Genomic DNA, 11443 nt, shown 5'->3' with positions numbered 1-11443 from the left:
TAAAGGGAGGGGCAAAGTGCTGTTTTTTAGACCGATTAGCCTCGCGATTTGTCAACTCGTGCAAAAATTATCTGTCAATCATTTTGGATTTAAAAGGTCTGGGTAGCCTAGTCAGCCCAAGTTGAATCAATAATCAGAATAGACCGGGAGTTATTAGGCCTACATGATGCAAACATGCACAAAGCAGTTATATTGTCCAATCATGTTGCTGTCACTGTTTCTGTGTAGGCTAGAGGTCTGGCTTTAAATATAATGAATATGAACAAGTACAAGGTTGCTGCAGTTTGACAGGGGTTTTATCCTCCCCAAGGCCAGGAGTTTTGCCAATACTTTTTTTTAAACCATGTGACCTGATTAGAAAAACTCTTGGCCCATCATAGCCCACATAAAACCTTTTTACAACTGGTTAATCACCTAATACTGTAGAAGGTCTGGAGTTGTACCTGTTTAGGTTACCAGATCAGGATAAACTACTGGCCCCAGGAACAAAGATCGCCCCAGCACTCTGGAACCCGTGGTGTCACCTCTGGGATCACAAGGTACAGATATAGACATAATTGTCTCCTCACTAACTTGTGTTGCAGCATGGTGTTACAAGTTCAGTCTATTGAGGTGTCATTTTTTATTAAGTCTGGGCCTATGGCAAATCCTGTTATCTTGATTAGATAGTGTTTTTAATTGGTCTGCTGTTTTCAGTGTGATCTATTCGCTCTGGAATACAACTTAAACGTCAAGTTCTTATTTTTATTAATATTAAATACACATTGTGTCAACATATAACATCCTTTGAACTATGATGCAGATGAGGACACTCCGCCTCTGTATGTGATGTTTCGGTATACTTTCAGCTGAGGCAGACAAATGCACGATCTCAACTGGTTCTCACAGACTTGGTGGCGCCAGGCTTTCACACAATCAGGATGTGAAAGGCTTCAACAACGAGGCATTAGGCCCCAATCACTGGGAATCGATCAGGCGTTAACAAGCCTTTGCATATGCACCATTTTAAGTGGGTCGGGACTTTATAGGGAGGGCCCTCAACAGGTCTTGTCACAACATTCTCTGGCCCTCTTTAGATAGTATGCTGACCAACACAGAGCTCCTAGAGGCAAACATGGTCAAGGTCTTCTCTGTCGACTGGCTCGCACAGAGCAATCACAACACCAACCCGAAAGAAGGACCTGTGGACACTATACCAACCTACTGCAGACCCCATGTTCCTTGTATGGTCCAGCCTCAACCGCCAACATTTTATAACAAGGTCTACCTCCAACCAAAACCAAAGACCACGAGGGTTGAACTCACGGATTCCACTGAAGAACCCCAAAATCTAGAATCCAGGTTGAGCTCACCTCTGCATCCGATAACATGTTCTTCCCCAAGTCGTAAGTACAATTTACTATACGATACAATAATAACAATAATAAAACATATATTTTACATTATTAATAATGGGTGTTTTATTGAAGTGTATTCACTGACAATGGTATCACAGTTTCAGAAACCAGCGGGTACACCTCGGGGTATGACAGTGAGGCGGTCTCCTCGGAATGTCCCTCTGTGGAAGAGACGAGCGAGGGAGAGAAAGACGGTGGCCAACGACGTGTGCGTACTAGGTTCACACCGGAGCAGATAGAAAAGCTGGAGAAGATTTTCAACAAACACAAATATCCAGATGCTGGAGAAAGAGTCAAAACGGCACTGAAGTTGAACCTCTCTGAAACTCAGGTAAGAACATCAACTAAATGTAAACTACCCACTGGACACAGATGTCAATTAAACGTCTATTCCACGTTGGTTCAAACAACGTTGACTCAACCCGTTTGTGCTCAGTGGGTATGCACATTATTGTCATTATACAATGTGTATATTTCATTCGATTACATTAGTGTTCATTTGGTTCTAATCCATTTTCATGTTATGTTTCAGGTGAGAACTTGGTTTCAGAACAGGAGGATGAAACTGAAAAGGGAGCTCCAAGAGTATCCAGTTCAGTCTCAGATGATGTTCCAGCCCATTCGACCATTTCAGTACCACGGCTTCGGTGAACAGCAACTCTCCCCCGCTGTAAACCACGTGATATACCAGCCCATGGTGCAACAGATCCCCATGGAACAGATGGTTTCTCATCAACACCCTTACGCATATTTCTACTAAGGACATTAAAAACTACAGACTGAACTTTCCACTCTAACACTAAATTCGAGTGAAATCTAGTTGTTGTTTTTTCTTGGACGTGAACATGTTTTATATTTCTTTAAAGATGTACAGATGTTAAAATTATATTTATCATTCAATAAAGTCTATCTTATATCACAACCTTACTTTTCTACTTTCGTATGCAATGTCAACATTTTCACGTTTGACAGCGACAATAGTTGCTGTCAAGGGCCATATGGACAGATTAAATAAATTCTGCTAAATGTAGGATGATCGTATTATTTTGATTACATGATTAGGGGTACCATGAATAGATCACATTGATCTATCGTTCAAGAATAGATGCTCCAGGGTCATGAAACGCAGTGTGGTTGGGGATCAGTTGATTGGCTCTTGGGCCTGAGTTGTCAATCTGGTAGCTTCCCTGATCAAAGCAAACTTGTTTGTCACATGCGCCGAATACAACAAACCTTACCGTGAAATGTTTACTTACATTAACCAACAGTGATATTGTTTTGTATTTATTAAGGATCCCCATGAACTCCGTCTTGTCAGGTATAGCCTCCTACTTGCCCATCTAAGAATTCAATTATTTAGGCATTTCAATTATTTTAAAAGTATGACTTCATTATAGGCCTTTATGGGATTAGCGTAGACGCTGTTGAACAGAACTGTAGGCCAAAACTGCCGAGGCAGCAGCTACTCTCCCTGATGTTGGCCCATGACTACCAGGTAACAAATCTGAGGCCTACAAAACGAATTATATATTGGCCTTTGCATATAGCGTGGTAACCTTGATGAATTTACCTACGAATCAATGAAAATCTGACAGAACGGCTACATTTTAGGCTGTATCATCTACGTCACTTCCCTCTCTTGTTCACCACAGCAGTGGCCCACATACTGTGCTTTCATATGCGCGTCAACTAATTCTGTTTGTCTCTAATGCGGCACTTCAAATGTTAGCTAACGGGGAGATCATGGTCAACAATTAGTCCTAATTGAGCCTGTCATTGATGAGTTTACACTTACCACATGAGCTCTAGGGACTGGCTCCAGAGAGTCTGGGGTTTTGTGTGCTAAATAGTCCGATCTCAGGTTTGATGTTGTGCCTGGGGTAACAATGGGATTATGTGATACGATTGCTGAGACCCTATGTCTTGAAGTAGGAAATAGATAGGATAACTTTGTCTATATAAATACATGTGAAAACCAGTCATTGTCCAGTTGGCCGTAAACAATCAATTGAAGCGTGGTCATTTAAAGGTGGTAGACTAGATCACAAAACCACACATACAGACAGATACGACATAGAGGGTAACTACTGTAGGCTATATTATGCAATTAAATCAAATCAAAGTTTATTGGTCGTGTACATAGATTTGCAGATGTTATCACTGGTGAAGCGAAATGCTTGTGTTTCTAGCTCCAACAGTGCAGGTATTATGAAGAAGTGCAGTGATGTTGATGTGCTGAATGAAATATAGGAACTGCATTGAGACCTGCTATGGAACATGGTTGCTTGAGATTCACGATTCGCCAGGGGCCTAAAGCAAATGCCCTTTCAAATTCACAAGTAAACAGAGATCAAATGTGGTTCTCTCATTTTCCGTTTAGGCATGCTTGAAAGCATTCACACCCACTGTGTCAGACATACAATTGGTCCTCATCAGCAATCAGCTTCATGTTGGTGAGCAGACAGCTGGGCGCTTCTGTCTACGTCTGGAACAATGGTCTCACAAATGATAGTTACAGTAACCTGGCCCCATAGAATATCAGCGCAATAGAGCATTTTACGTATAGAAAAAGGTCGTATGACATCATACATTTTGGGGTAATATTTGCATTGCATGGATATATAGGGCCTATATATTTCCCCGTTAGATTATTGTAGGCTATCAATAAATCATGTCGATGCTATTGACATAAAAAAAAGTATTTACTTTTACAAATGAAATAATGTAATAAAATCAAAGCAGTGGCCTACAATTATGTTTAACCCCGTCTACTCTAATCTCATAATGGCCTATCATAAAGTCATACTCTTTAGTAATTGACATACTTAAATCATTTCATTCTGAGATGAGCAACTAGGAGGCTATACCTGACTAGACCGAGTTTCATAGCCTACTCAGACATGGTGGCGCTGGGACACATCAACGATTGCAACATCTATTAATATCCATTACACAGACCATCACGGTTTGTATCGTTCGGTTGAGAGACCTTTGCATATGCAAATACAGTGGGGTGTCTCCTATATAGAGCGAGGATCCGAGGTTCGAGGCCTTACATACAACAGACCACCAGATCGCACCAACAAGAGGGCACACCATGGCGAACTTCTCAGTCGAATGGCTATCTCAAAGTTTTTACAACACTTCAACGGACCAAGTGGACATCGAAGAAGACACAACACATGACAGGACAAGGTCCCGCATGCCTTGCGTAGTTGTTCCCCGGGCTCCATCAACGTATAATCAAGTTGCAGTTGAGCCAAAAGGACCTACTGAAGTGATCCTTCATGTCGACATGAACGAGCTTGCTACTAAAGACGACTACACTCCATCATCTCCAAACAGTTCGTGTATAATTTCCCCCCTCAAAACAATCGATTTGAGCATTTGATGTTGGAGTGTTGTTACATATACGCCTACTTGTGATTTCTGGATGAATGACTTGACTTTTGATTTTGATTTTGTTTGTTTACCTTTCCAGATAGCTGTGGCTACACCTCGGGCTCTGAGAGCGAGGTGGGGGACGATAGCGACGGCGAGTATGCACTACACCGCAGGATGAGAACCAAGTTCACCTCTGATCAGATTTGCAGACTAGAACGAACATTCAACAAACACAAATACCTCGGTACAACTCAGAGGAGAAAGATTGCTGAGAAAATGAAGCTCTCTGAAACTCAGGTAAGGACACAAGCCATAGCCTAAGCTACGACATGTCTTCTCGACTTGGATTTCATGGTTTGATCAAGAAACACCATTACAACGTTAGCATTCATTAATATATCATATTTTATTATTTCCTTTCAGGTGAAAACATGGTTTCAAAACAGAAGGATGAAGCTGAAACGCGAGGTCCAAGACCTGCGACCAGAATTATTTTCTCCTCCAGCATCTCTGCTGCCTCCACTGGTCTACGCCGCTCGGTCGTTTCAGCACCAAGCGCTTGGTGGACAGCTCCACACCTTCGCCCAGAGAACACAAGCGCTCTGCCCGCATCACATTCAGAGAGTCCCTTTGCAACAGATGATTCATGGAAAACCAATTCACCCCATGATGTTGGCGCCCTGTTACTACTGACTGGACAGCAATCCTAAAGACTGATTCTTAAAGTATAACTTCTGTTTTAATAGTGAACTTCTGTTTAATTATTTGACTCGCAACTGGTTGATTCCAATTGGGGAATTTGTATCTAGAATCTAGATCTGTCTCCATCGTTGTCTGTTTTGGGGCTATTGTAGACATTTTAATTACTTGCAAAGTACTACGTTTGATGTATATACAAATAAATATATGTAAACATTTGGATATTACGTTTTTCACAAATAAAATGTATAATTGTTACCAGCTTCTTGCTTTTTACCTTGTGCTTGTTTTTGCCATTATGCATGTACTATTCCATAATCGTTTCTGTTTAGTCCTTGGAATAATTGTATTTTAACCAAATCAGGGGCATATTTCATTCACAATTGCGTTCACTAATCTTCCAAACACTGGGCAGCAGGTAGCCTAGTGGTTAGAGTGTTGGCCTAGCAACCGTCTGCCCCTGAACAAGGCAGTTGTTCCTAGGCGTCATTTAAAATAAAGAGTTTGTTCTTAAACTGAATTACCTAGTTGAATAAATCAATGCATATTCTAGGTCAACTAAACATAAAAACCATGACATCATAAGTGGGTATATAGCTATGAGACGGGACGTTAGCATGGCTTCTGTATGAAAGAACACAATTGCTTGGTGTTTAAACACATGTCATAAGGTCACGCAACAAGCTGTATAATGTCAGAAAACGTATGCCAATAACTTGTCGTTGATTCCTCGTTGGTGCTTATTTTGGTATCGCCCATTCCTTCTATAGGTTTAGCAAATATTCCATAGGTGTCAGTGGTGCGTTTCTTCAACCCAATGTGAACATGCAGACTACATCATGATCACAATGATCGAAATTGATTAGATAGGGCGTATCTAGGGTTAGGGCGGCAGGGTAGCCTAGTGGTTAGAGCGTTGGACTAGTAACCGCAAGTTCAAACCCCCGAGCTGACAAGGTACAAATCTGTCGTTCTGCCCCTGAACAGGCAGTTAAACCACTGTTCCTAAGCCGTCATTGAAAATAAGAATTTGTTTTTAACTGACTTGCCTAGTTAAATAAAGGTTCATATATATATATCAGTAGGCAGTATAGGCCACTGCAATCTATCTGCAGCAACATGTAGTGGCATACAGATATATAATTCTGTATGCAGATAGATACGTCTGTTTGTCTGTATGCCGGCTGCTGTAGACAAATATTTCCGATGGCGTCCGGTGGTATGGTGTGGCTCCGAGCCTTGCCTGCACTCCGCTAGCAGGAGATTTGCATCTTCAAAGAGGTTGAAAGAGACATCAAAGAAGAGGTATCTACAAGATCATTGAGCTCTATTGTCTCTCAATCGAAAGATTCGCACTTACTCGAGAGGCGCGAGGGAACGGCGCCCTAAAGTCTGCTAGAGGTGTATATTTCCTCAAGTTAAAGTCATTAGTTGATACCAGCTAAATAGGTGGCTGATTGAGTCATTCCGAATTTCCGTCATAAACAATTCTGGAGTCATTCAAGGGTCCATCCCATTTACCAATGGGAAATTTATGTGGAAACTAGTCTATTTATGTCACCTCTAATCGGATGATATGCTCACTCTATCTCAACCAGTTCTGAGTGAAGTTGGTTCTGAAAAACAGAACATCTGACACAACACTCAGGGCTTGCAGTGCATCTGAGGTCAAATATGCCCAGATATTATCGAGGAGTAGTATGAAATGTACATGCGCTCACTACAGTATGGAAATGTGTGTTCTCACTACTGTAAATCGCTCTGGATAAGAGCATCTGCTAAATGACTCAAATGTAAATGTCAAAAAATGTAGCCAGTCCAGCAAAATCACAGCTCTGGTATTGAGTCACTGACTGTGCACTCTATTAAACAAAGACACTGAGAGTTTCACGTTTCCAAACAATAGGCCTAAATGATGTATTTTTTGCATAATCTATGGTTTATGCAAAATCTAAGGGATACTGACACCTATTGCTGTTGGTATTGGTCTATTGAATACAGGACTGGTATTGGGCTCTGCAAAAAAAAAAAATCCTCATGATTTGTTTTGCTTCTTGCATTAAGTTTGGTAAGGCGCAGATAACAACCAATGGTTAAATATGTTATTGCTTTTCCCACTTGTCTGTAGACTGAGAGGCAATGTTTTTGCATGACCAAAATGTTGATCTGCATATGAGTGTGGTGTTGGGGACCTAAAGGAACTCAGGGGTAACTGTTTTGCTACTGGAAGTTACTTTGATTGACATTCATTCTCAAACATGAAATATTATGGTATTGTCTAAGCTAAATGGAAAGGATAGTGTAGGCCTATTTTTAAAAATATTTTTTTGATTTGTTTAAACTACTGTATTTTTTAGTACAACAATAGATACCTCTTAAATTCATCATTCCAAAACAGTCCATTTCTGAGTGAATAAGCTATTGTTGATATCTAAAGCCAGCTACATCTGAATCAGTCCATCTGAGTTTGTTTGATCTGAGGGTGGGTATTGGGTAGGAAGGGATTGTCTTTAGGTTGAACTAGACTGTTTCCCGGTGTTGAGGAGACCTGGAAGAAAAAATATTTTATTTGAAGTGCTACTCATCCATTTACTGTATGAGTTGTATCAGGCACAATATCTGATGGATGGTTTACTAAAATTGTGTCAAGAACACAGTTTGTTGTAATGAAATAAATCACAGGATGAAGTCAATCAAAAATACTACAAACCGAGCAACAGACATGTATCATTTATATAAATTTGCTGTCATTGGTTGACAAAAAATTATTCTGGTCATACCCACTAGGAGGCACAACATGAACGTTTATTACAGTATTTAAAAATAAACTGCAGTTTACTTTATGGTTAATGTTAATAATTCCCCATTGTGACAAACTAACATGTGTAGTAATGTCAGAATGTGCTAACTGCCCTGCTAAGAGCTGACTGCTCTGTGGCTGAATGGCTAGAGACAAAGGGGAGCCGATAGGACTGAGGAGGGTGGGAATAGTAGTCTCAATGGCTGTTTTCTGCATAATTAGCATTCATGTTATTCTCCCATCCCTCACTCTTCCAGTTTATCGTTGGCTACAGATGTCTCTGATACAGGAGATGTTATTCAAGAAGTACAAGCATCTATTGCAACTGAATAATCAGAATTAAAGGCAAGATTCTTAGAACCGTGCATAGTTCTTAGAAACCAGCATAGTTTTAAGAACATTGCGTCATTTTGGAAAATCACGGAGGTTCCTGTTTTTTGGAAAATTTGTATGATAAGATCAGAAACACACTTTTTCAAACCTTTCTCTTTACCATAACCACTTTATATTCTTCTTTACATCTCATAGGCTTGAGGAAAAACGACTGTTTAATTATTAAAGTGTAACCTTTTCATAACTAAGCTAATGGGGGACTTTACTGGGATCTAAATCATATTTTGCAATGCCCTTGACCTTATAAAGATGGCCATTCCTCAAAATCTTATTCATTTGTGAATGTTCTGTTAAAGTCGTCATAGTGTCATTTCTGCATGGTATAAGGTGGTATGGTGTTATTTAAACTATGTCAAAGAATAACTCAAATGTAAATCTATTTAAGATGTGATTGTCTGATTACTCCCTAACTATTCATGGTTATCCAATTGAAGGGATACATTTGTCCTGTAACAGAAAATAAGACATTTGAAGATCAATAATTGGTTCTTCAGCCCAACATTTTTTTTATAGACTGTTACTGAACAACACCAGACAATTCCACCCACTAGGTGGACAACACATCAATATAGAAAGCAGGCAATAAAACAACAACTTGGACATCGACGAAACATACTATAGTATTATCATCAAAAATACAAAATAAAGGAAATGACAATAGAATATTTCAGGACATTGTAAAACCCAGTTTCTCGTGACGAGGTATGGTACAGTCTCTCCACTGAGTTCAGGGTTTCTTGTTGTGGTTTTGTTTTCTGGGTTTCTCTGGTTCAGGTCCAAGATGGGGGAACAGGGAGTACTTAGGGCTGTGCTGGTTGACCAGGGGTAGTCCGGTCGGTGAAATACCTCTGCAGCCCCATTTTCCCATGCCCTATGCCTCTTTAAAGCTAGATCTCAAAGAGGTATATGCATAGGAAAAAGGAACAGCGAGTACAGATACCCCCCTCGAATCGGCCGCTGTGTGGACCTAGAAGGGAGAGACACAGACAACCCCACAGAATTAACTCTTTGGATTTGAAAACTTATGCAATGTCATTAAAATAACATAAAAAAATGAAGTGATTCATATTTGATCATGCATCGGCAACTTTGCACAAGTAAATAATACTTTAGAATACGTTGAAAATAATTTTCAGGACTTCACTCATTGAATAAGACAATAACTGCAATTAACACATTCTTAATAATTATTTGCTTAACAGCACATGTGAAAAACCTAAAATAGACTTTATTCTCTGCCTGAGCCTGTAAGGATAGAGTTTTAGGTCTATATTATAATCAGGTGAAAATCATCCAAAAGAAGCGGACTTACCCTGTGCAGATCCAGAGCTCTCTCCCCAAAGCAAACACCTTCTCGTGGGCATTTATCCCTCCCCAGAGACCTTGAAGATGTTTGAGAAAGACAGAGTAGCTGTTTTCTGAGCTCCGTCAGCACTTAGCCCACCTCCTTGGTTTCAGGCCATGGCATAACATGCACCTGCAGGGGCCAGAGCAACCCCCTAAAAAAATAGGTACATTACATAAAGTAACCAGCAACAAGCACGACAAAGCCTCAGTGTCTCAGCTAAGGCTGATTGGCTGTCATTGCTCACCATGGTAGCGGAGGATAAACTTGCTACATAATCTGCTATCTTCCTCACAGACATCAACAGCACAGCGAGGAAGGAGGGAGAGGGTTAGGACACCTCGTTCCTACGGGCTGAAATGTCTCTTATCGGTTCAGGGTCTCTTTCTCTCCCCCTCCCAGGAGAGGCCCCATGCTTTAGTACTCCTCAAGGTCTTCGGACAAGGACTCTCAGGATGTGCTGAGGTGAGACATTCACACACGAGTGTGTGTGCAGGCACCAACATAGTATACCCATGCACACACACAAATGCACACACATTCATACAGTACACACACATGCATTGCACGCGCACTGATGTGCTCTCTCTCTTTAGCGCACACACGCACGCACACACGCACGCGCGCACACACACACACACACACACACACACACACACACACACACACACACACACACACACACACACACACACACACACACACACACACACACACACACACACACACACACACACACACACACACACACACACACACACACACACAGTGTAGCAGTAGGGGCGTTCTGGTATGTCAAGGCCAGAGGCCAACACATACCCTCTCACCAGACCGAAATGAAACTGTGTGAAACTGCACTCCTCTTCTGGTTTTGTACTAAGAGGTGTTCATGTATCATAGAAGTTGTCATCGGACGTCCTGTCATACATGACCATATCCTTACATGGCCATATCCATACATGACCATATCCTCACATGGCCATATCCATACATGACCATATCCTAACCAGGCCAGGAAAATCTGTTCAAGTTTAGCTTTTGTACAGCAGTGTGGGGAACTATTTAGAATGGACTCTGACAGACTAAGAACACGGTTCAAACAATGATGGGCATACCCTCAGTCAATATGTTTCAGGCTATTCTAGTGATGTATAGATTTATTGTGAAAACTGTTGTGTAAACCACTGCTCTGGACTCTGTCTCCACCATCCATCATGTTCAAACTTTGACAGCTTTCCACAATCACCACTGGGAGGCAGCAGATTCAAACGCTGGATGGTAGCACTGCTCTTATGCACAAATCCATGTGGCCCATGGCCTTTCCTTTCCTTTCCTTTCACCCTCTCTCTCAGTCTCTCTCTCTCCTCTTTCTCTTTCTTTCCATTTCCCACGTCCTCTCTCTTTCTGTCTCTCTCGTTCTGTCTC

General features: G+C 41.1%; 2 protein-coding genes and 1 long non-coding RNA gene across 3 annotated transcripts; 2 read left to right on the top strand and 1 right to left on the bottom strand.

Annotated features, from left to right (window-relative positions):
* Nucleotides 1–151: 151 nt before the first annotated feature.
* On the top strand, nt 152–2335 carry vox (ventral homeobox). The gene is made up of 4 exons (XM_036982664.1): nt 152–539; nt 1077–1385; nt 1496–1728; nt 1930–2335. Exons 2-4 carry the CDS (start codon nt 1082–1084, stop codon nt 2155–2157), a joined length of 765 nt encoding a protein of 254 aa, XP_036838559.1. The 5' UTR covers nt 152–539; nt 1077–1081; the 3' UTR covers nt 2158–2335.
* A 2357-nt stretch (nt 2336–4692) lies between these two features.
* vent (ventral expressed homeobox) lies at nt 4693–5736 on the top strand. The gene is made up of 3 exons (XM_021616534.2): nt 4693–4741; nt 4879–5078; nt 5205–5736. Exons 1-3 carry the CDS (start codon nt 4693–4695, stop codon nt 5472–5474), a joined length of 519 nt encoding a protein of 172 aa, XP_021472209.2. The 3' UTR covers nt 5475–5736.
* A 3404-nt stretch (nt 5737–9140) lies between these two features.
* On the bottom strand, nt 9141–10333 carry LOC110526795. Its single transcript, XR_002474022.2, has 2 exons — nt 9986–10333; nt 9141–9640 (listed from the first exon to the last, which is right to left on the bottom strand). It is a non-coding gene; the product is annotated as an uncharacterized LOC110526795 (long non-coding RNA).
* Between the last annotated feature and the right edge of the window lie 1110 nt (nt 10334–11443).

This window comes from Oncorhynchus mykiss, chromosome 1, assembly GCF_013265735.2.
Source record: "Oncorhynchus mykiss isolate Arlee chromosome 1, USDA_OmykA_1.1, whole genome shotgun sequence".
Lineage (NCBI taxonomy): Eukaryota > Metazoa > Chordata > Actinopteri > Salmoniformes > Salmonidae > Oncorhynchus > Oncorhynchus mykiss.
The sequence above is the reverse complement of the archived record's forward strand: the minus strand, read 5'-3'. Positions and strand labels throughout refer to the sequence as shown.